Source organism: Rhinichthys klamathensis, unplaced genomic scaffold (genome assembly GCF_029890125.1).
Source record: "Rhinichthys klamathensis goyatoka isolate OS25496 unplaced genomic scaffold, OSU_Roscu_1.1 h1tg000011l_1, whole genome shotgun sequence".
In the NCBI taxonomy this organism is placed as follows: domain Eukaryota; kingdom Metazoa; phylum Chordata; class Actinopteri; order Cypriniformes; family Leuciscidae; genus Rhinichthys; species Rhinichthys klamathensis.
Genome location: NW_026606564.1, coordinates 17263834 through 17290599, shown reverse-complemented (window position 1 = coordinate 17290599; position 26766 = coordinate 17263834). Strand labels below are relative to the sequence as shown.

General features: G+C 39.1%; 1 protein-coding gene across 1 annotated transcript; it reads left to right on the top strand.

The window, feature by feature from the left end:
• Nucleotides 1-1499: 1499 nt before the first annotated feature.
• Nucleotides 1500-21202, top strand: gpaa1 (glycosylphosphatidylinositol anchor attachment 1). Its single transcript, XM_056265813.1, has 12 exons — nucleotides 1500-1622; nucleotides 1771-1950; nucleotides 2182-2293; nucleotides 2711-2858; nucleotides 4716-4817; nucleotides 8587-8783; nucleotides 9757-9953; nucleotides 10899-11052; nucleotides 14911-14982; nucleotides 16435-16631; nucleotides 18143-18313; nucleotides 20887-21202. The coding sequence occupies exons 1-12, from the start codon at nucleotides 1549-1551 to the stop codon at nucleotides 21128-21130; spliced, it is 1848 nt and encodes a 615-aa protein (XP_056121788.1). The 5' UTR covers nucleotides 1500-1548; the 3' UTR covers nucleotides 21131-21202.
• The last annotated feature ends 5564 nt before the right edge of the window (nucleotides 21203-26766 follow it).

The window sequence follows — 26766 nt, the reverse complement described above, 5'->3', positions numbered from 1 at the left end:
TCTGTGATAAAACTGCATTATGAAGTGTGATAGTCTACTATAATTATACTAAAATTATTCTGTACTTCACTTTAAAAAATGAGTCTTATAATTTTCATTAATGTATTTGATGATTAAAAATAAATACATTTCATTAATGAAATTGGTTTAGTTTTTGATAGAACATATTGAAGATTTCCCAAATAAAACCAAGAGAGAAATTTTCCTCTTTTATCGAAGGAAATGTCTGCAATTTTGAGGCTTGATTTGAGGAATGAAATAAGCTAATAAAATGAAGGAAAACCACGTGTGTGAGTAAATGACGACACAATTTTCATTTTTGGCTGAACTATCCCTTAAAAGTAGATTAAAAGTTAAAATATAATTGCCCATTGTAACATTGTAAAAATATTTATTATCATAAATATTCCCTCTATTTATAAATTTCGCCGTTTTAAATACTCTCATTTGATGACTTTATTAATTTTTAGGGCGGCACTGTTTTTAAACCCATATGCACCATAATAATAATGATAATTTTTGACACACTGGAACATGAAAAAATAAACAAACAAAACTAACCGAGAATCTTCCGATTTTCTAAGCCCCGCCCATTAGGATCGCTCGCAGGAAGTTGGTGCGCACCGTATTACTTCCGGCAGAAACACGGAACAACAGTGTGAGTAAATGAATTACTGCAGCTGCAGATGAAACTGAACTGTAATGTTTTATATTGCAAGGTAAGGACACGATATAAAGGAACGTTAACATTATTTAGGTAATCTGAAAGCCAACACAAATTTTGTGATTGTCCTAAAGGCTTTTAAAATGTATGTTCGCAGGGGATGAGCCAGTGTCTGCATTCATACAGCATATGAATAAATCCCACTGATACTTCAGGTAATTTACCTTAATAACGAGAACATTCTGGTCATTTTAATCGCAATAATGTCTTCATTTCAATGCATTTGCTGTGGATGTCTCCTGCTGGTGTTTTAGTTGCCTAATCGACTCCCTTTCATTATTAGCTTTGACATCGTCATTTAATAGATTTATTAATACGTTATAATAATAACTTCAATCAAAAACATTATTGTAAGCATTACACGGACATATGGGTCAGTTACAGAGCTGTAACTCCTGAAACTGAGACCATATGAATCAAATCTGCAGAACACGATTATTATTATTATTATTAATGTGTGTTTTTCTTTCTTTAAAGCATTGGTTCACTATGTGGAAACATTGGACTGCAGCTTTTCGAGTCAAATTGCTTGTTTTCCCCTCAGTGGTTTTGTGTGTTGGTTTTAAACACGTGGAAATATAATGGTTTTAAACACCTTAATGAATTCTGTCCTTTAAACTAAATGTCCTATTTCAACATATTGTTTGCTATAAAACATTGCCATGCGAAGATGTCTTTTATTTCCTGGGCAATAAAGGTGAATAAACACCTTCTGTTGAAGACACTGTAAAGGCTATTATACTGTGTTTCCATATTCTTTAAGATGGAGATATTTGTTTCGCATTCATTAGGTGTGTATTGAAGCAGAGCAGTAGATCATCACCATGGGTCTGTTGTCTGACCCGAATCGCAGAAAAGCCCTGACCAACCTCTTGACCCGCCTCAACACACCCATATGGTACGTGTCTGCCAGCCAGACGAATGTATAATATGGTATTACGAAAGTAAAATTCTTGTTTCATTGAGTTTCTGTGTTGATTTGCCTTTGAAATGCTATGTCATCACTTCCTGTCCCACATGTGGTTCTCTTCGCTGTGTTTATTCAGTATGGTGTGCTACCTGGCGGCCATAGTGTGGTTCATGGGCCTGGCGTTCGAGCCCTTCACGCTGCGCACGTACATGTCGGAGAACGCCATGGGCTCCACCATGGTGGAGGAGCGCTTCTCCGCTGGGGAGCGAGCGCTGGCCACTGCCAAGGAGTTCGGCGCTCACAAGAGGAAGGCAGGGTGAGTCGATCATGGAGACCATCGCAGTGTCTGAGCAACACCAGTGCTTGCTGTATAATTATGCTTTTTTGGATGTCTCCTTTCGTGCAGTGTGTAATAGTGCTGTTTGTGACTGTAAAAGGTTGCAGAGTTTCAGAGCAAGAACTGACCATTGTTGATTTGACGCGGACTCTAAATGAGCCGATGTGTGTGTAGTGAGTGGGCGTAACTGGTGTGTGTGTGTGTGTGCAGAGGGATGCCGGTGGACTGGTTAGTGAAGACGATGCAGGCTCGAGGACTGGAGGTGTTCACCCAGAGCTTCTCCCGCAAGCTGCCGTTCCCCGACGAGAACAAGGAAAGATATGTGAGTCTATCACGGGCTTAACCCTAAATCATGCAAAATACCTGTACTGACTCTAAGCTGGGGTTTATTTGGGGAATATTATGCATTAAATAATTCGGTTACATTTCTTTTAATGTGTCCCTGTTACAGTGTAATTATAGATGTAAGAACTGAGTAATAATAATTAAATCCATGTACTTCCTATAGAGTTAGTTGCATGTAATTATGCCTGGGTTATAGTTATTACTATAGCAATTACATGTAACGTTTTTAACAAGGACACATTAATATAAAGTGTTACCAATAATTTTGTTACTTTTGTTTTTTTTTACATAACAAAAGGCAAGACTGGCATTGCTTTCATGTTTAGAGTCACACGAATGATTCAGTAATGAGGTATAAGGGAATATAAGCTGTTTTCCTGTGTGTTTTGTCCAGATGGTTCGAGGCACGAATGTGTACGGGATCCTGCGCGCTCCTCGAGCTCCTCGCACAGAGGCGCTCGTCATCAGCGCCCCCTGCAGTCCCGGACACAGCAACAACCAGGCGGTCGGCCTCCTGCTGGCGCTCGCGCAGTACTTCAGGAGTAAGACACCGCTCACACTGGGAGATATCTCAGGCCCTGGTTACACTCGCTATTTAGATGCGTTTTGGTGGATCGGATCACAAGTAGACGAGAGACACGTTCCCGTTCACACCTGGTGTTTAAATCCATCTCTTTTGTCCACTTTCACCCACTTCTCTCCTGATTTCTTCGAGGGGAGGGTCTATTGGCGGGTAAATGTGTGGGTTTCTTCAGATTTATCAGTCTAATGGACGAAATAAGCTCGACAATTCACACATGAACACGACCGTAGACGACAGAAACACACACAGAGCTTCAGCTTTAGTTTCTGCTCTGATAGTCTCAAGACCAGCCGAACGCTGTGAGTGTGTGTTAGAGATCAGGAATGGTGAGAAACATTGTGTTTGGGACGTTTTTCATCTTCAAACCAAACTTGGGTCGGAAGTGGACAAGCTCAAAACATGTAAACCCCGTTTACAGCTGTGTTTAGTGTCGTCCACTAGTGATCCGATTGACTGAAACGCATCCTAACACCAGCTGTAAACAGAGCCTGAGTGTCTGTGCTGATCTCAATGCCGCTGGGAAAGTGGGCGGGGCCTGTATGTGTATTCGGGCGCAGCCGGAAGTGGGCGGGGCTTAAGACGAAAGCCCATCGAATTACATGAGAAACCAGTTGTAAATGTAATCCTCTTCCCTCCATAGTTTACATTTAACAAGTATGCCTTTAATAACTAAATAAAATAATAAATAACATTTTTAAATTATTATATTTCTTTAAATATCTTCTAATTTAAACAATAATATGAAATGTTATATAAAAAGGGGATCAAAATCTTTCCTTTTAATTGGAACTTTGAATTACCGCCTTAAATAAGAGGACTTGATGTACAATAGCTGATCAGAGAACATGGACATATTCAGCTAAAACCATCTTTACTATACATGTAAATGCAAATCTGAACAGTTAAAAAAGGATACATAAATGTCGGCTCTTCGAGAGAGTGAGACGGAGAAATGTATCATATTGTACAAGGTTTATAACATTTAAATACACATCGAGTAGTAGATAATGTGCATGATGTAGTATTATATAGTATTTTAGTTGAGAAAGCTCTGATTTCTGACTGACTGACTGCACATGTTTCCCTTAATCTAATGAAAAGCATCAATATATTAAAAGCTTTTAGTTTTAGACGTAGACTGTCAAGAATAAAACGACTGCGATCGGCCCTAAAATATCCACATTTCTGTGATGCATTAAAAAAGAGACACTGAAACATGTGCTTAACTTTGAGAATGGTGTGTTTATCAGATTTATTGCACCACCTGGTGTTTGATTGGCACCAGTTTTTACATGAATCACTTCTTACACAGTATTTAGAAAATAGGGCATTTTGTTCAAGATATAATATAAAGGAATTAGGCCATTTACTGGGGAATTCAAAGTTTGATGTTTTTGGTAAATACGGTCTCCAAAAATCTCCCCGCACTTGTTCTGCAAAAAATAAATCAAGAAAATTATAAATAATTGTGGTTCCTATTTATGTTTGTGATTGTGCCACTAAGTGGCAAAGCCCTGCAAAATAATGTTGCGTTTGCATTGATAAACTAAAAATTGTCAAAATATCTACAATAATTACAGTTCAGCATGATTAATAATAGGATTAATAAGCTTTGATTGGGCAACCGTTCTAGGACTTTTTTTTGCCTATATATATGGTTGGTTTTCCCTAGATGGAAGTGAATTCTGAGAGAGAGATTTAGACTAGAAGTAAGTTTGCTTTAGGTGTAACACCCCCTGTTAAAATCACAATGTTCTGCAATGACGAGATTGATCTTCTTTTTTAAATAATTGACTGATCCACTTCTTCCCCAAAGACCAGGTTTACTGGGCCAAAGACATCATCTTCCTGGTGAACGAGCACGATCTGATCGGCATGCAGGCCTGGCTGGAGGGATACCACCACACCAACATTACAGGTGTGCACAGACACAGGCTTCATCTCATGAAACATTACCTCTTTTATAGGGGTGTGACGAAACGCTTATCCTCATGAGAACGAGACGAGATTTTTGCACAGAATTATAGAAATCCTCAATGACAAAATTCATAACTGGAATTGTCTGCATGTGGATTTTGAAATTTTTTAACTAATAATCGTGTAATGAATGTCATTTCCAGGGCCGTCGCTAGTGGGGTGAAAGGTGGTGACAATTATAGGGGCCCCCGCTGCCCAGGGGGCCCCCCAAAATCCAGCAGTTATACTATTTAGGCCCCTGTAGTATGAATAATTCTAATTTTTATATTAGTTGTATGCCTGAGATTTAAATGAAAACCACAAAAACGTGCAATTTGGGTAAATATTTTTCCAAATATCTGCTTCTCTTACCTCCATAAAAATGGTTTAGTCCGACCTAAAGTATGTATTAATTATTCAGTCAGAGTCAGTGACAAACATCAGATGGACCCAATAAAATTGTAAGTCCCGCCCCAGCTCGTGAACAGAACCAATCAGAGTTGAGGCGGCAGCCTGAAGTTAACGATGAACTTGGTGGAAGAGCAGGAGACTGACTGACTGAAAAATGTTGGGGAAAAGAAAACATAAATCAGGGAACCAGAAATGCCAGGAAAGGACGGAGAGGGAGGCAAGGAGAGTGGTTGTATCCCAGTCGATCAAGACGTTCTTAAAGACCGGTTTTATATTGTTATTTCGCTGGGAATTAGAAAACTTGTGTCTAAAGTCTGCCGTGTACAGCCATTTTTTATTATCGGTGCGCGCCACAATCGACCGAATGATTACCTGGTCTAAATTCCTGTCTTTTTACACTATTGTAACTAGAGTTTTAAAAAAAATTACACGAGTCACGACGCATTGCATTATGCATCTGACCTGCCGGGTGATGATATTTAAAACATCGAGAAAACACGAATACAACACACTGCACTTGGATGAATAAATGTATTCGCTTTATTTAATAATATTACCAGTTCCATATTATCTTTATTAAAAAATAAGACAATGAATGCTTTTATTTTTTTAATTAGACTGCATTCTTGTCAATTTTTTAAATGTTTACTTTTTGATTTATGAATTATAACAGACTGATGGGGAAAAAATTATTACTTTTTAAAAATTGGTTTTATTATTATTTAACAATTTCTTGCTTTTTTGTTAGTTTTTATTAGTTGTAATTTTTATATAAACATTTAACTTTTAAAATAAAGGTTTTACAACAACATCACCATCTTCTGTTATGTGGGCCTCCATGTTCATCTATTGTACAGTATATGATATTGGTGGAGGGTGGTGGGGGCCCACGTCAATATTTTTTCAGGGGGCCCCGAATCCTCTAGCTACGGCCCTGCTCATTTCAGTTCAGAATTATCAAATGCATTGAAAGACAACAATATACAAGCACTGTAAAAGGCTTTGCCACAAACCCTACTGACTGGCTTTTCTCCTGTATGATTTAACATGAGTCTTATGGAGGATGTTTAATAGATAAGATAGTAAACTATCTTCAGAACTAATATTGTTTCTGACTCTAAAAATCTGACCTTTAGATGATCTAACCTTATGATAAACTTTCACCCTACTTCCCCTTTGGGTATAATATTATGACCAAATCTTACCTTACTTCCCTTTTAGGCATCCTAACATTTGAACAAAATGTAGTTTTCGAAACTAGTGAAAACTCATGACTTTGGTTGTAAAAATTACAAATATGGGAAATGTAACTAGACCGATGTCCAACCTTGAAACCTTTTGGTTACCTGGTTACAAGAGGGCTTGTCTATGAAGAGCCAATCAAGGTGTGTCATTTTGCCATACCCCTATTCTAAAAAAACTGTTGTGTTCATGTTTACTGGAGGGATTCTCAATGGGTTTTGTCTAGGGCTGGGTATCGATTCAGATGTTCAAATTCGATTCGATTTCGATTCACAAGCTCACAGTTCGATTCGATTTTCGATTCGATTTCGATTCTCGATTAGACTATAATGAATATAGATGTAATACAAATCTCAGTCTAAATATCAGTTATCATTTTTTAGACAATTTATTATTACATTGATCTCACCTAAATGTTTGTTTTTACAATGGGGTAATTTTTTTGTTAAGAGTTTATGCAACACATGGAAGCTTGATTTCAATCTTTGAATTAAATTGAAAAAAGTAGCACAAATAAATACAATAGAATAAAGACACAAATAAAGAGACATAAAAAGAAAAGTTTTTGGGTAGGTCAGAAATACTACAGAAACTGAATAAAGTAATCCAATGTAAAACAACACTGGATACTCTTTTAGTCCTGACTGAATTAAATACATAGGCTGTTAATGCTGATTCCTTACAATTAATGCTATATTATGTTGTTTTGACAACAAAATTAATGACAGACACATATGGCTGCGTTCACTTTAAGAACTAGTGTACGGATCCATAACTGTTTCATTATACTGTCTGTCACACGCGTCTTATGCATATTTAAGACATAACCGACTGTCTTTACGAGGTTACTCACCAAGACCAGAGTTTTGACATCATTTTGTGTGTTTTTAACTGTTAAAGCGATATAATCCACGAAAAATAACTTTTGTTACTGGCGAGCTGTTTGTGAGGCGGATTTAGGCTTTACTGTATGAGCACGCAGTGAAAAACACTCGCGAGTGCGCGAGCACAGGATAGTTTAAAATTGCTTGAATGTTTAAACTGGTAAAACTTAAAAAAGACGTGAAAATGATACGTTAGTTACGATGCACTGCTGGCCCGATTGTGCAAGTGAATCATGTCCCGACTCCTAAACACGAGTGTGTATCGACGCCTGCAGCGCTTGACGCTTGCCTTGTGCAGAGTGAGAAGACGCAGCACCGCGAGCCCTGAATATGGAAAAAATCGATTCGTGGCCATTGAGAATCGATTTTGAATCGACCACATTTAAAAAAATGATTAATCGAAAAATCGATTTTTTTTGCCCAGCCCTAGTTTTGTCTGAGATCCACCGGCCTTGTTTCTTTTTGGGAGATTTCCTGAGAACTGCTCGGGAAGATCTCCTGGCCTTAAAGCATTTGGAGGACGTCTGCTGAGATCTGTCTGTTATTACTGCTGCGCCGTAGGACAGTTTAGGGAAGCAAGTGAGTTAGTAAGCAAGTAAGTTTGAGTATAGGTAGGGAACTGTAGTCGACTGGAGACTCGCAGGAGTATAGACACAGCCGATGTCGACGAGTAGACGCGCTAGGGTATAAATATTATAGTGCAACCATAATCCATAAAAACCATAAGTACTCTCTCAGAAAGTGCAAACAGAGACCAGATCCACAAGCACACAGTCCAGAGATAGGCTATTGCATGCAGCATAATTTTGCGCGCATCAGTTTTACTTTCACTTTCGGATTCGCGATTGCAGGTACTCGATGCGATCGGTGACCTGTGGTTCCTGCTGCGCTGTGTGCGACTCCAGCTCATGCTGGATGAGCAGAGCAGATGTTTACCATAGTTTACAATGGTCTTTATTTGTAATCAAAGCGTCAGTGTAATGTGAATGTAGCGGTGGCATAATCGATGCTAATTTCACCCTCGCGCTCCGTCATGGCGATATCGCGAATCAGCTTTTCACTCTCGTCGCGTTTGGTCTCGCGAGATCTTGTCTCACCCCTACTAATCTCACAGTTGCACTCATTCTAGCCGTTTCAAGGAGTGAATCGGCCGCTGTGTCTGTGGTCATTGTCCCGGCTCTCTCTCTGCTTCAGGGATGGAGTACTCGCCCCTGCAGGGCCGCGCCGGGTCGATTCAAGCCGCCCTCTCGCTGGAGCTCAGCAGTGACGTCATCACCAGCCTGGACCTGGTCCTGGAGGGGCTCAACGGGCAGCTGCCCAACCTGGACCTGGCCAACCTCTTCTACGCCTTCTGCCAGAAGCTGGGAGTGCTCTGCACCATCCAGGGGAAGGTGGGACACACTGGGGAAGCCCACGTCTTCCATTACACTGTCACTATGTTAGATAGAACTTATATTCATAATTAAGGATGTGGCGTTACAATGTTAAGGCTAGATGCTTAGCAATCGTGTGCCTCATATCCACGTGCTTTGGAGAGTTACAGAAACGCTGCGTGTTGGAGGCTATAAACAGTAGAAGCCGTGTCCCAAACACACAATTATAATGATGTTCTCATAAGTGTATGTACCCTATATGACAGCAAATGTTTCCCTTAACTGTATTTTCTTTTTTGAAGTGATTTCAATCATATTTCAACCAATTTAAACCCATCATGTTGAACAGTGCGCATCTGAAGTGTCTCAGCTGGAGGAAATAATACATTATTTATCTTTAATATATCGGCCAAATTTGATCAGGCCCATAAATATAACATTAAAGATGAACATATATCAGCCGATAACAATATGGTGGCCGAAATATCGTGCATCCCTAGTTATATGTGTTGTAAACGGTTAGCTAGCAATAGGACGCTTGTATATGCTAATACACTATGTACTCAACCGTGTAGTGTATGAACTTTATACGTTTATTTTGTCTTTCAACATCGGAGTCTGATGCCCCTCCCCCTCCATACGTAATTAAAGCTGTGACTGTGTCTAATGTTCCACACGTCGTTTTTTTTCCGGTTAAATAAGTGCATCATCCGGGTATTTAAAGAGCACTTTTTCTTTTGGGATTTGAACGCACCACTCGCACTATTTATACTATAAAATGGCGTAGAATAGTGAACAGGTATGTGATTTGGGACGCACCTTATCACTATACACTGCCCTGAAACGGTTAAGGTTTTACAGCCCATCTTTAACCCGACCACAGGCTCTACTCTACAAAAATCACTCTGCCTATGTTAATCTCGTGTAAAAACACACAACATAACACATATTGCTGAACACGTCAGGATCGCTGTTGCTCGTGTCTCCACAGCTCCAGAGGAACGACTGGGACACGGCGGAGGGCTACACGCACGCGGCTCAGACCATGATGCTGATGGTGCTGAAGCAGGCGTGTGGACGCTCGTGGGGCGATCACGGCCTCTTCCTGCGATACCACATCGAAGCCGCCTCTATCCGGGGCATCAACAGTTTCAGACACTACAAGATGGATGCCACCACCATTGGCAGGTTGGGAAATTCGGGCTCATATAAGTCGAATAATGACGACTAATAATTACAGATCAAATATTTGAATTGCACACCCCTAGTTTGTATTACACAAGAAATTCGCAATAGAGGGTATGCGCATGACGTCACCGTCGGCCGGAGTGAATGCGGTCACGCCCACAAGTGGCAAAAAGACTGAGCAGCAGCATTTGTTTTCAGCGTGAATGCCGTGAAAATCACACAAAACACATCTAAAACGGGAAAGAGCTTTGCGATTGACTGTACAACTAGATTTGACCAGAAATCTGAGGTACTGTATATTTTTACAGACTGCAAAAAGCTACAGAACAGACTATATTCTGCATAATTGGATGTTTTTAAATAAACACTGACAAAAAACTATACAAGTTTTAGGGCTGGACGATATGATGATATACAGTATAACATTAATGTAAGTGATCACACGGATTTAGACCTATCTATATTGTATTTATATAAAACGTTTACAGGCAAAATGTCTTCATTTATTTCCCCGGCGTCGAAATCAGGCACATATAAATGTCAGGAAACACGATTCCTGGCTGCATGTCAATATCCATGGATCACTGGATCTTTGATAAGTTGTAAGGAACACTATATCGAGTCCAACTTTTAGTTTAAACTGATAATAGTTTGTTTTACTCGCGTTAATGCAGTTTCCCCTATTAACTCCAGTCACGCAGCAGCTCTTCTGCCACTCAGTCCGGCTGAGGGGGGCGTGTTCCGGCGGGGAAGTGACGTAAATGCATTCCCTCTATTGATGTCACAACCGTTTTACCTTTGAGAGCCATGGCCCATGCTAAGCAGTCAAACACGGTTTTATGGCAATTGTTCTTACTTTAGGATCAGGGTTGAAGCCAGTATTGGGGAAATCAGATAAATTGACCATCCATCCTGATCTGTTGTTCTTCTCTTTCACCTCCTCAGATTGTTGGAGGGAATGGCCCGTAAACTGAACAATCTCCTGGAGCGTCTTCATCAGTCATATTTCTTCTACCTCTTGCCTTCTCTCTCTCGGTTTGTGTCCATTGGCTACTATATGCCGGCGTTTGGCCTCCTGGCTGTCATCTTACTGCTTCGAGTATCCTTTTTTTAAGTCTGTGTGCTTGCTTTTAACCGTCTGTAAGGTCTGGGTCCAGTTATTATGATGAATAACCAAAACAGCCTTAAACGCCAAACAGCCTTAAATCCCTTCGACAGCAGCAACTAAGGGTACTTTTACACGACAACGATATGCTTAAAACGGATAAGTTTTTCCTTTGAGTTTTCCACGTAGAGACGACACCATTGTCAAAAAGGGCTAAAAACGCTGTATTCTGCTGCCCGGACAATAGATGGCGATGAAACACTATAGACTGAACACGTCATACGCATGTGCATGACGTCATCGTCTACAGAGATTCACGATTTTGCTGTTCACACGGAGACCATTTTCAAAAAATTGCACTTTGAAACCCGTTTTCAAAAGTTTGCGTTTTCAGGCTCCCAAAACGGCGTTGTCGTGTAAACGAACGGCCAAAACACATAAAAAGTTTTACGTTTTTAGTAGGGATGTCCCGATCAGGTTTTTTTGCCCTCGAGTCCGAGTCATTTGATTTTGAGTATCTACCGATACCGAGTCCCGATCCGATACTTATATAATACATAAAAAAAGAATAAAGAAGAGAGAAAAAACAGATCCAGGATGTTCCTTATTTTTTATTTAATTCACCTTATTTTAACATTCAACAACTCTGTTAACAAACAGCTTGAACAATCAAGTAATAAAATCTTCACTTTTGGACTTTAGTGCAACAGTTAATATAGAAAAAGTCTAATATAAAAACAAATAGCACCTCAACTTAAAATACCCAGCAGGCATGTAAACAAAAAATAAAAATGTTTTAAAAGTGTATAAAAAAAATAATGAGAATATACACTCACCGGCCACTTTATTAGGTACACCTGTCCAACTGCTCGTTAACACTTAATTTCTAAGCAGCCAATCACATGGCGGCAACTCAGTGCATTTAGGCATGTAGACATGGTCAAGACAATCTCCTGCAGTTCAAACCGAGCATCAGTATGGGGAAGAAAGTTGATTTGAGTGACTTTGAACGTGGCATGATTGTTGGTGCCAGAAGGGCTGGTCTGAGTATTTCAGAAACTGCTAATCTACTGGGATTTTCACGCACAACCATCTCTAGGGTTTACAGAGAATGGTCCGAAAAAGAAAAAACATCCAGTGAGCGGCAGTTCTGTGGGCGTAAATGCCTTGTTGATGCCAGAGGTCAGAGGAGAATGGGCCGACTGATTCAAGCTGATAGAAGAGCAACTTTGACTGAAATAACCACTCGTTACAACCGAGGTATGCAGCAAAGCATTTGTGAAGCCACAACACACACAACCTTGAGGCGGATGGGCTACAACAGCAGAAGACCCCACCGGGTACCACTCATCTCCACTACAAATAGGAAAAAGAGGCTACAATTTGCAAGAGCTCATCAAAATTGGACAGTTGAAGACTGGAAAAATGTTGCCTGGTCTGATGAGTCTCGATTTCTGTTGAGACATTCAGATGGTAGAGTCAGAATTTAGCATAAACAGAATGAGAACATGAATCCATCATGCCTTGTTACCACTGTGCAGGCTGGTGGTGGTGGTGTAATGGTGTGGGGGATGTTTTTTTGGCACACTTTAGGCCCCTTAGTGCCAATTGGGCATCGTTTAAATGCCACGGCCTACCTGAGCATTGTTTCTGACCATGTCCATCCCTTTATGGCCACCATGTACCCATCCTCTGATGGCTACTTCCAGCAGGATAATGCGCCATGTCATAAAGCTGGAATCATCTCAGACTGGTTTCTTGAACATGACAATGAGTTCGCTGTACTCAAATGGCCTCCACAGTCACCAGATCTCAATCCAATAGAGCATCTTTGGGATGTGGTGGAACGGGAGATTCGCATCATGGATGTGCAGCCGACAAATCTGCGGCAACTGTGTGATGCCATCATGTCAATATGGACCAAACTCCCTGAGGAATGCTTCCAGCACCTTGTTGAATCTATGCCACGAAGAATTGAGGCAGTTCTGAAGGCAAAAGGGGGTCCAACCCGTTACTAGCATGGGGTACCTAATAAAGTGGCCGGTGAGTGTATATATATATATATATATATACATTAAGGGTGTAACAGTTCACAAAATGTGCGGTTCTGTTCGATACGATACAGCAAAAAGAAAGAAATGCAAGAGAAATTTCCTATTTATTAAAAGAAAACTATTTTTAAATAAGTTTGAGTTTTCCTACATCTTGAAACTTTCAGGTTTAAAAATGTGGGTAATCTTTGAAGGATGAACAAATAATGTTTTGGTAATCATTAATTAAATATAATTAAATATATATTTATATAATATTTGAGTTTTGATGTGCAACATTAAATCCATGTTCACAATGTTCCTCCTGGTGTCCACGTCAGCGCTGTTTGATCTAATAGAGATCTACGGTTAATAACGGAGAAATGTGAACGCTTCTCACTAAATCTCGCAGCGATGTTATTACTTCAGTGGCGGATTCAAATGTTTTCTTCACTGGATCTCTTAGCAGTGTCGCTTGATCTCGCGCTGCACAGATGCTGCTGGTCCGAACTGATAAATGGTCCGTTAAGCACAATATGATGACTAGCGCAGCTTCGTTCCGCTTTCATTACGTTTGCCATTTGATGATGCGCAACGTTGTGGTGATCGCGCCAGCGCGGATTTTGTCTGCAGGAAAAATGGTCCAAGGAATCGTTTGGTTTGTATGCGTACCGAACCGGAAGCCTCGTACCAAAACGGTTCAATTATTACGAATACCGTTACACCCCTAATTTACATATATCGAGTCTGAAACCACGTGATCGGGCCCAATTTCCAATCGCGTGATCGGATCGGGACATCCCTAGTTTTTAGCATGAAAACCGTGTCGTGTGAACAGCCCTTTAGTTTTACTCATATTGTTTTCTGTGTTTCCTTTCAGTTGTCTTGGTTTCTAAATATGTTCTATGCTCGTTGTCATAGTTACTCATTGTTTGATTGATTTCCGTCACCTGCTCCTTGTTTGGTTCATCAGTTTGCTGTGTAATTATTGCCCTCGGTTTGCTCTGTTCTATGTCTGGTGTTGTTTGTGTATAGAGCACATTGTTTCATATGACACCATTGTCAAAACAATCCTCATTCACACGGATCTGACAAAAAAACGCTGTATTCTGCTGCCGGGCCACTAGATGGCGATGAAACACTGTAGACTGAACACGTCATACGCATGTGTATGACGTCATCGTCTTTCACGATGACATTCACGGTTTTGTTGTTTTCACGGAGACCGTTTTCAAAAACGCGCACTTTGCACGGTGTCATGTAAAAAGCCTCTCAAATACAGGAAAAACGGCCTGTTTTCTACTTTTCGAAGACTCCACTAAATGAACACGAGGAAGGCAAGAAACTCTTACTGATAAATGGCCATGTAAACAAACATTGAGCAATTATGATGAACGAATCATTGAATTGAATGTACAGTTCAATCAAATCAGTGCGGATATAATTAAATTTTCTCTATTAGAAGCCATTCAGAATTATCTATGCTGACCAAAATCCAGCATTTTGGTTTTGTATTTTGTCTAGTCAGTTCAATAGGAATCAACATGATTGGGCGAGGGCGAACGTTGGTCCCGCGGATTCGCCATGTTGACAATAGCTGCCTGGTTTGTAATGGACTTCAGTGTGAGCCGGCTTCATGATCCTCTACACTATTAACAATTACACAAGGGACCTTTGGAAATTTGCTTGTGTGATAATTATTGTGGTGCAACTTTTTAAGATTTTTTTCTGAACAAAGCCAATGGGGCATAATTCAGGACCGAACACTATTTTTCACCAGAATAGGATGATGTGTTTGTGCGAATCCTTAACTTGCCCTCAGGCGCTGGATCTCTGGGTTCATCTGGGAACGCCGGATCTGGCCGCGGTCGATGGAGTCAGTGAAGCAGAGCGAGTAAGTCTCCTGTTATTTTAAGGTACACAGAGTCATTTGTTTCCCACTTAGTTTTACACCTAAAGAAATTAATAGAATTTAAATGTTGATAATTGACAAATATGTTGATGAGGACAGTGGGATAAGTTTCTGCACTCTCTTAACTTCTCGAAAGTCTAAGCAAAGAAAGTAAAATTACAAGTTAAGTCACCTTTATTTATATGGCACTTTATACAATACAGATGCAGCTTTACAGTGTTAAAGAGGAAAACAATTAGTGATGCAAACTCTAAAAGACAATAGTAAATAGTCATTATTCTGGTGAAATCAGTGTTGATTCAGTTTGGTTCAATAACTGTAAAGTTCATTCATCTATTCATCATCAATAACAAGAAAGCATCTATATCATACGAATATGACTTCTCAAAATCTTGATGAAATCTTGTTTTTAGCGTCTGCAATCTTTCATATTTGTAGACAAACTGAATAATATCTCCTCTTGTTGATCACTTCAGTACAGTAGGTCTCTTCTGTCTTTTGGGCTTGAGAATCACGCATTGCTGAAATAACTCAGGCTATACATGAGATATTATTTGCACAAATCTGTATTAATTGTAAATGCATCAGTCTCTAGAAGTACAACATGAGAGAATACAAAAATCCAGTCTACATTATTTTTATACATTACATATGATGCTCTTCTAAAACGTTGCCAAGATCTTACACAGTAAATAATAATGTATAATGTTTATGTAATAAAGCCTATGGCATTAATACAAAAATAATGATGACCGTTTGAAAAAAGAAGGTTTGGATTGGAGTATGTGTTGGTGACACGGTTATTATCGTTAACTTTTTTGAAATAAAATATAAATTCAATATAAAATAAATTATAAATATTAGTTCTAAAACTTTAAACGAAAATTAGAAATGTTGTCTTGGCAATAAACTGAGTTCAAGTTCAAACTTATCACATAGAAATAAATTAAATAAAAATAAATTAAAGCTAAATGGCAATATTACAAAAAAACGAATAAAATGACAAAAGCTCATAACGAAATTACTACGAATTAAACTAAAATTAACATGAAAGCTAAAAATGTAACAATAAAAACTAATTCAAAATCTTAATAAAACTAAAATAACACTGGTCGGTGAGGAGTTTACAGTCAAGTTTCTTACACTGAGGTCTCGCTCCATTTTTCACGATCCAGTCAGTTCCAGATGAATACAATTCTGCCTCGGCTTTTAGTTTTTCTCATTCTGCTTCACTACAATTGTTACATGCCAAAACAGCAACATAGAGTCGGCCCAGATCCGGCCCACATCTGGCACACGTGGATCCACACATCCCGGATCTGGGCCGACACGGTCACTGTCTGGGTGTTGACTTTCACTTTTAATGTTTAATGTGTCAGTGATGGATTCCCAGTTGCTCGTAGCGAGACGCTTGTTTCCTGTGTTTCTCTTTAGCCGCCGGGTCCGGGCGTGTTGTCAGTGTTGACCCCAGTGGTGATAAGTCACCTGACCGGTGTGGCGCTGTACCTGCTACCTGTTCATCTGCAGGAGATCGCTGTCGAGCACTTCCCTGTGTCTGAGACCGAAGCTGTGGTGCTCACTGCTATTGCCATCTATACCGCAGGCCTAGCCCTGCCACACAACACACAACGGTACACACACTGACTCCTCTTAAAGCCCGAAGTACACTGCACTGTCCGCGTGACCTAGTTTCCGCCATCAGGAGGGTCCACATGGATGGACGTTTGACTGACATGTAACAGCCAATCACAGTTAGTTTTGTTCTGCATCATGTTTAAATTATTCATTCAAGAACGTCGTGCTAGTTTCCTGCAACAATGGAGCCGTGAACTTCACATACGTTTGAAAATCCAGCGTTTAGTTGATCCTGGTAAGCGCTCATTGTCACGGTTGTAAACACAACGGCTTTCTTCTTCCACGAGGGGTTTTGGCGTCACAGCATTTGTTTCCAGGCGGACCGGTAAAGAACGCGACACGCACGTCTCCCGGACTTCCTGTAGAGTTCAACCAATCAGATCGCGCCTTCGAAACTCCTGAAGTGTTTCCAGAAAAGTGTACCGTGTGCATCAGACGTTCAGCCAACGGTTCGTGACGTCTGAGACTACGTTTGTGATAGACACTGTTTTGATAGCATGTTTTCAAACTGTTTTATACAAATTCCTCAAGATATAGTCCTAAATGTAAAGTTTTAGGGTGTGTTCACACTTGAAGTTCAGTTCGCTTGGTTCAAAAGTAGTCCCGGTGCGCTTAGCGTTCACATATAGCGGCATAATCTGAAAGCGACCGTCAACCCTCTCCATTGACTTTGTATTGCGAGAAGCTGCCTCCTTGTCTCTTCTTACTTATAACAAAATGTCTAAAAGCTGCTGTGTGACGGGGTGTACAGCAAACAAGCTAAAAAACCCAGAACTAAATTTTTATAAGCTGTCGACCCAAAAACCGAGCGTTTATGGACACTAAAGTGGAGCGCAACGTGTCATATTACTCTGAGAACTAACTCACGCACCCTGGAGGGGATCGTAATCGGCGACAGGATAGCTTAGCTTACAGAAATATAATATATATAAAACTGACATTTGGATGTTTGACCTACCAGTGACAATGTTTACTGCAAGTGTGGTGTATTTTTAGTGCACACTGAGTGTCAGGATCCCACAATTAACCTATTCTCCCTGCTGATGCTTCACGTCTTACTGCCTGTATCCACTTTTGTGTCCTTAAAGGCTCGTTTTTACGGTTCGGTAGCTTATAAAAACTTAGTTCTGAGTTATTTTAGCTTGTTTGCTGTACACCCTGTCATACAGCAGCTCTCTCTCTATACAAAACAACACAAAGCAGCGGATCATTCTCCATCGTTTTTGTTTCGGTTCTTGTTCTAAACGTTGGATGTAATGGCGGATCCGCTACTTTTCTTCTTCTATGCTTGCGGTCCTGTAAGTGATGTGACTCAGTGCTGGCGTCTGGTAGAGTACAGAAAATAAATATAACTGCACATGTGTTGAACTCATCCATCCACGGTTGAGTATACTTTGAAAGCTGAGCGAAGCACGGAAAATGAAGTATACCCGGGCCTTAATGCTCTCTCCACTGTGCCAGATGTTTATTCCCCAACCCTGATGGTGTGTTTTCTTGTGTCTGACAGGTTGTTGTCTGGAGAGGGAACCGAGCAGGGCTGGAAAGTGCTGAAACTGACCGCTTTGCTCTATCTAGCAGCGCTGTTGGGCTGCACGGCCCTCATCAACTTCTCTCTGGGCTTCATCTTGGCTGTCACACTGGTGCCCATCACCGCCAGCATCACGCCACACATGCCCAAGTACAAAACAGTTTCAGCAAACACTCTTTTATATTTGTCAAGAATGCTCTGAAGATAATCTGAAGCAATTTAGGTGAAATCTGACGGAATTTGTTGAAATGACGGTATAAGCAAATCTTTTTTTGCTTAGATTAAGACCCACTGGCCATTATAATGAACATCAAATTGAAAAACATTCCCTTGTTATATAGAGCCTAAAATCAACACTCGCCAAACGCAAGTAAAATTCGGCATTGAAGGCGAGTATATGAAACGGCTTATAACAGATTGTGTTTAATTAGTTAGGCTAGTAGTTTTTGGATCAAAATATCTGAAAACCCCTAGAACAATGTTATATATTTTGTTGTGTTGTCAAATGTTTCTAAGAATGTTTAAATCCAGAGAAATAAGCAGTTTTAACCAGTTTAACGTGCGTCGTCTATCACTAGGCGCGTTTCCTTTACAGATTTGCACAAAACTTTTGCAAGTCTAAATATTGTAAAGCATACAAATACCATAATGATATTTAGGAAACATGCTGAGTTCACATACTCGTTTCTCTGAAAAACTCTTCGACAGCCCGTTATGTTACTCTGAAATGTGCGTTCCGTGTCGTAAAGTCTGTTTTTGATTTGGTCTGTGTGATCTCGCTCACTGCCAGTTCACCCAATAGTATTTCCACACCCCGGGTTGCCAGCAGAAACACAGCGTATTGCAGCCAGCAAACAAACCGGGTCAGAGATCGCAGATTCTAACCAACATAAAAAGCCTCGGTATCCATCTGAAAATCTCTATGAACGAGAGCGGATAAATCAACTCATTAACTTAGTCTGTAAGTGTCCTTGGCTTTCATTGTCAATTGCGCTCGTTCCTGTTGCGTGTCTCAATCTTGCAACCCGTGTGAGCGTCGAGTTTGAGGAGGCGGGGAAACGACTCTCTCCGATATCTTGAATTTGGACTGCAGTACCGATTTCCACCACTAGCTGTCAGTCTCACAGACTGCAGTATTAACGTTACATGTTGATTTCATTGCCTCATCAGTCTGTGGTCAGCGATACCGATAACTGCTGAAAATACTCTACAAGTTTAGAGGCTGTTTACACGACACCGTCTACTAAAAGCGTAAAACTTTAAATGCGTTTTGGCCGTTCGTTTACACGACAACACTGTTTTGGGAGCCTGAAAACGCAAAGTTTTTAAAACGGGTTTCAAAGTGCAAGTTTTTGAAAACGGTCTCCGTGTAAACCACAAAAACGTGAATCTGTGAAGATGATGATGTCATGCACATGCGTATCACGTGTTCAGTCTATAGACCTTATGTGGCCCCGCCCCTTTTCAGCGCTGCGCTCGTTGTCTTTTATCTTCCGGTCTGTATTTTCACAGCGATCTTGCGTATTTATGAATGAACGGCTCGTTTTAAAATCTTCCCGGTCGACTGACATTTGTTAAGACATCTGCTTTAAACAGTACAATCCTCGTGAAAACTTTCGTTAACTTTTACATTAAGTAAATCCACTTCAAAAGCTAATTACTCCTGGACAGCGATGCCATAGAGCGACCGCAAAAACGGACGTTCAAAGACAATATTCTAAAGATGGCTGCGCCCTCGTTTCTCTGGCGTATAAGGTCTGTAGTGTGACGAGCCCAAGGGGGTAATCCATCGACCGGAAGTTGAAGCTGGCCGGGTGCCGCCATCTTGTAGCAGAACTTCACTTGCGTTAGCATTTCCATTGACTCCCATTCATTTTGGCGTCACTTTGACAGCGAATAACTTTACATCTGAGGCGTTTAAAGACTCCATTTGTCCATTATTTATTTCTAAAGAAACACGACAATGTATAAAGGGCTCCATTACCTTCTATGTTACATTATGGCCCCGTAGAAACAGATTTAGTAAAAATAGGCTAACGATTGCGTCATAACCACTCGACTCTCTGTCGCGCTGTACAGAAATTACCGTACAGACAGGAGGAGAAGCTCGCAGGCAATCGGGGGGACGTCCCGTCAAGGGAGAAGCCCATAGATAATGAGTCCATAAAAGCAACGGAATACTTACTCCTGCTCACTCACGCCAAAGAACTCTTTGCTCAAGTTCCCCGTCTCTGCAAGATTAACGTTGGCAATTTTCACGCACAGCTACTAGAAGATTAACGTCTGTCAGACAGGTTGCTCACGTCATCAAGCTTAGTTTGAGTCGGTTTGAGTCTGCGCGTCAGGAACGGAAGTGCTCAGAAATCGCTAAAAATGGGCTTCAACTGTCTCAACTGAGTTCCAATGAGATGGCTCTGTCCACTTCTTATACTGTCTATGGTGAAGACGATGACGTCATGTTCATGCGTATGACGTGTTCAGTCTATAGTGTTTCATCGCCATCTAGTGGCCTGGCAGCAGAATACAGCGTTTTTAGCCGTTATCGCGGATCCGTGTGAATGAGGATTCACTGTACGCGGAAAACTCAAAGGAAAAACATCTCCGTTTTAAGCATATCGTGTTAAGATATAACCAAATTCTACATCTCGAATGTGCTATTGAGTGTTTCCTGTGTTCCTGGTCCTGTGCCTGTTGTCCTCTAATGCTGTGTTTGGTGTGTGTAGAGCTCTGAGTGCTGTGGTGATGGTGCTGCTCAGTCCTGCCTTCACCATCCTCTACTGCGTCTTCATCTACCAGGAGCTCATCGAGGAGCCCGTCAGCATCAACGAGGGCTGGATGCTGTTCCTCTCGGTCATCTCGCAGGGCATTCTGGACCACGCGCTGTACGGCTCGCTCGTGTACCCGCTGCTGGCCCTGTTCGTGTACCCCTGCTGGCTGATGTTCTGGAACATCCTCTTCTGGAAGTAACCAGCTTGTGCTGGAGCGGTTTCAGAACAATCACACGTTGTGCCAATCGCAAGGATTCGCTGTCCGTCTGTGGGCATTGTCTGCTGTCATTGGTTGGCGGGAGGAAGATCTAGGCGGATGTCAGGCGCTGAGAAAGTACGAATAAAGAGTTTAATGGTGTGACTTCAACGGTGAGAGTTCTTTGGTTCAAGTATTGAGTGTGTTTGGGGGAATATAGGGATTTATTTCTTGCCCAACGTTGTAAACCAATTCACAAAATATGGCATGAAGACATAAGTAGGACAGAATGAATGAAGCAAATGCAGAAACATTGCAATATTGTACTAGATGAGTGGACATATTGGTTAATTAATTATCTCGGTAACACTTTTTTTTTACAGTGTCCTTGTTACATATGTTACCGTAGTAATAACAGTAAATTATGCATAATTACATGCATCTGACACTCAACCAAACCCTAATCTTACAGTAAGTACATGTAGTTAATTAATATTACTCAGTACTAATATATAATTACACTGTAACAATGACATCTTAAAATAAAGTGTAACCCACTTTACAATAAGGTTCATTAGGTAACATTAGATAATGTGTGAACTAACCATGAGCAATACATGTTACATTATTAGTTAATCTTTGTTAATAAATCCAGCTGTTCATTGTTAGGTCATGTTAGTTCACAGTGCACTAACTAATGTTAACAAGATTTTAATAACGTATTAGTAAATGTTGAAATTAACAAAGATTAATAAATGCTGTAGAAGTATTGTTCATTATTAGCTAATATTAACTAATGAACCTTATTGTAAAGTGTTAGCATTATCTCATTATAGAAAAGGTTTTACATAGTTTTGAACTCATGGGTGCTGGAATCTTCTTATTACTATGATATGATACTCATAAAGTTTGCAACAGGATTGTGACCCTCGTCTTTAATGCATTACGAGTTTATTTCATGTGTGCCAGGAAACTCTGTCTTCATATCCTCCAGTAAATTATGCACATGGCATGGATCTTTTTTGATTATTAAAGTTGAATAAAATTACTTTAAACAAAATGTCAGAGTGACTGCATCCTAATTATTTGTTCATTTATATATAAATCAAGTTTCCCATGTCTCAAGTGGTAATATTAATAAAACAACCGTTTGAATTGAGAAAAATCAGAAAGCATTCATTGGATTAAGTTGTGATTTCAATAAACTGATGTGATGAATATGAACAGCTTTGTGACGCATAGGACGGATGGGAGATATTCTGAATTCTGGCAGTAGTTGTGTTACGAGGTGTCAGGTGGAAATATTAGCACAAACAATAAAAACATTTGGATCAATAACTGATCAAATCCAGCAGATGTTTAACGAGATGTTACTCTCTTGGCCGTAAATAATACCGCAATACTGATCCAAGACCTTTTTAAGAGCATGTAATAGTAGTTAGCATGATTAATATCTGCAGTTTATGAGCATAAACTAACATCATTGTGTGTGATACAATTAAGACTTTATTAACTACACTAAACACTTAAACTATTCTAACATACACACATTAACTCTCGTACAGTACTAAACTGTACGCACAGTATAAGTTAAAGCAGTATAATGAATAAAAGCTTTAGTTAATGTTTTATTAGTGCCTTTAAATAACACAAACACAGATGTAAAATCAGGGAACACGAAGTGAACAGTTAGTCAGACGGAGATCATGTAACATACAAGACAAGCCGAAAAATGTATAATAATCAGTTAATGAAACATATTGTAAATTACTGAGTTTTGAGTTCAGTCTTAAAGGTGTGGATTGAGGAGACAGTGTTAAGGTTTTGGGGAAACTCAGGGCTCGACTTTAAGCCTTGGACATGTGAATGACCGATTTACAAGCTCATGACGAGTAAAACAAGTTGCTTTTCTGGAATAAAAAAAAAAAAAAAAAAAAAAGTGAATTTTCCCCCCCTAATCTGATTAAATTAAAGAATTTAAAATGAGAGATGAAGCATACATTTAATCAAATTCAATTACAATAATAAGACACCAGAGGACTTTTACCAATCAAATTAAATAATTTAGACTGAAAAATTACCTGCATTGAATAATGTTGTGAGATTTTTTTTAAATATATACAAAAATATATTGAATATACAAATAAGAAAAGTTGGAAAGAATGATTGCCTACTATTAAACATGAGATTAAACCGCCAGTAGGTGGAGTTGTCTTAATGAGAGGGTCATTTAAACTAGGGATGCACCAAAATTAAAATTTTGGGCCAAAACCAAAACTTATGAATAAATCAAAACGGACTGAGTCCAGAGTCTGTCAAATTCAGAGTCTGTCATTTATAAAATATAATAATTTATAAAATACAAGCCAAAAAATTAAATAACCACTTTTATTTAAAGTAACACACCAAAATTGGACAGAAAATGTTAAAATAATATTAAATACCAATATATGAATATCAATATATCAATATATTATCCTTCATTTGGTTCTATGCAGCAGAATCAGATTTAACAGATTTATTTTTTGACCTTTTATCAAAATATAGTCCTACAAAGCTATTATTATGAGAGGAGCAGATATCAGGTAGAGGACCAGTGAACAAGAGGGAGGCGTCATCTTACCAGCGTCGCCCAGTATGGCGGGTGGATAGTGCCATTAGACTACCCTGAAGAAGGAAAAGGAGCAGCTGTTTTCTATGTGAATATATAGTAAAGTGTAATTTATTCCTGTGATCAAAGCTGAATTTTCAGCATCATTACTCCAGTCTTCAGTGTCACATGATCCTTCAGAAATCACTCTAATATGATGATTTAGTGCTCAAGAAACATTTATGATTATTATCAGTGTTGAAAACAATTTTGTACAATCGCACTTAAAAAGGCTGGTCTGTGGTACGGTTTATGTGAACTCCAGTACGGTTCAATTCAAATTTATTTGTATAGCGCTTTTCACAATACATATTGTTTCAAAGCAGCTTTACAGAAAGTGCATTTCAGAAATGTACATAGAAATATACAGTTATTTAATCATGTATTAATTTAGGGCATAACATATCGCCGGTTCGCTGCAGATATGAACGCAATTGTACCAAATCGCCGAAGTGAACCGCTATTGATGAAGTATAATGTATAATGTGGTCGACAGGACAGTCATCAGTGCGTGTGTGTGTGTGTGTGTGTGTGTGTACACTCACCTTGACTTTTGCGGCAGACAGACGCAAGTGTGTTTCCGTTTCTTTTCTTTGAAAACAAAACCAAAGGTTAAAAAAAAGAACCTTTACATTTAGATGGACTTAATGTCTTGCATTTAGCTTCATTAAACCTTTCATTACAGTGGTCACTATAGTAAATGTCCACCATAACTACATCTGGTATCATTATATCACTGCATGGTTAATGTAAATGTATTTTATAGAAGCATTTTCTTGCTGACATTTATAATCTAACTATTTTAAGTTTCCTTTAATTCTATATCATTGTGATTATTGTTCACTTTTATTGAAACTAAATGAAAGTTGAGAATAATGTCGTGCTTAAGGTTTTGCCTTGTTCTTTAAAGGGAGGAAGAAACAAATATATTTCCACATAAAGTTGAATGTCATCTCTTGTTTTGTAAGAAATATTATTACTTCATCATAGTGATTTTTTTTTAACGTTACTGTGTCACTATAATAGATTGCCTCTGTATATGGCTATATTTTTATATAATTAACTGATTTTTACACATTTGTCTTTAAACAGTTTGACATTAAATATTGGAACATGCTTTCAAAATTGTGTGCATTCATTATGACAGCGATATGTGGGTAATGTAGTTTAAAACGTTTAGCAATGAAACAATACATGTTAAATAAATAATATATTTAATGGACGACTGGATATCTAAATATGTTCATTGTGCAAACCTTTATGACATATATGATCGACAGCCTGAAATTTGATATTTTACTGTGAGCACTTTAAAAAAAAAAACCTTTATGCCAGCTTTCCATATATGTCTGAAAACTGCCCAACATTGTTTAGTAAACATAGCATAAGCAGTTATCCTGCATATTTGTTCTTTGATACACTAACCAGACTTTTCCCCCCTTTTCTATTCTAACATCATGCTTGTATTAGTTTTGATGGGTATTGTGAGACCATCTGATATGAATATTTTAAAGAATGCTGTAATGTATAACAATAATTATTATTATTATTTCTTACACCAATAAATATAATGGATGAATCTGCAACAACTTGCCATTTTCCAATTTACAGTGTTGGCAGTAAACAAAAATCAATTTATATATTTACACTTCACTATTACACAAGGATAATGCACCATTCAGTAAAACAACAAACAAACAGTGCCAACATTTCCTTTTCACCCCCTCTTTTTTGCTTCTTATATGCCTGACATCAGTAATATCCATGCTTTCATTTTAAATGCAGTACTAGATGTACTACTCACACACCTTCCCTTTATTTCACTGAACACTGGCATACTTCTCACAACATCCAAGTATGTGCAACTTTTGGTGCATTTCTGTCCCAAATATCATTAACCAGATCAAAAATGTTTATGTCCTAAGTAAAAGAATCATGGTAATTAATTATATGTAGTTGTTTTTAAATTAACTAAACAATAAAATTGTATATTTGCTGTACCAAACACCACTTTGAATACACAATGGTCACCATACTTTATTACACAACACTTTATTGGAGGACACAACATAAAGTCGATAAAGTAGCATAAAGACAAATGAGATTCAAGATAAATAAAATGTGTCTACATAATAAATAAGCATCATATTAATCCATTCGCAGCTGCTGAAGCAATAAAAATGACTGCCACGTGAATCCTGTCCAGTCACCAATACAGAAAACAGATTTGATATTGTGTTGGAAAATAATGATTCATTATCACAGCTAAACAGGTTTCTTGCTCTTCCCTGTACGTTTCTATGTTCATGTTCTTCTTCCTCGTCTAAACAGTTTTTTCAGTTGTACCGAACAATACACCTGATAAACAGAGGATGTGGTCACTGATGTGGTGTAGCCTTTTCTCAACCAGAGGAAGAAGTGTCAACATCCCATTGTAAGACGTTCTCCAGTCCTGGTCTGAAAGTAAAGCAAAAAACACAAACAACTCAAATGAAGTTGTTTAATGGAGAGTCAGGTCAGCTTATGTTCTGCATGATTTAAAGCAGCGATGGGTTACTCTGGCTCTAAGAGTCCACTGTCCTGCAGATTTAGATGAAACCTGAAGACTTTGGTTAAAATAACATTATCAGATGTGCTCAATTGGGGTTGGAGGTAAACTCTCCACCTCAAAAAGGAGAATGCAAAAGGGCCAGAGTTGCCCGTTCCTGATTTAAATGTACAAATCAGCAGTCAGTACATCATATAACATACACATTGAAGTATTATATATATAATATTTTAGCACATAATATAAGCTAAGTTACCCATATCAACAGCAACCTATTTTAAAAGATCTTTTAGAAAGGCATGGTCTCTTTTGAGCCTTCACCAATGATGCTTGATTTCTTTCAAGACAACATACTCTTCTGACACTTGTTTCAAGAGCTTCACTTGGTCAAAAACCAAGTGATATCCTGTACAATGTAAAATTGTCAACATCAAATTATGT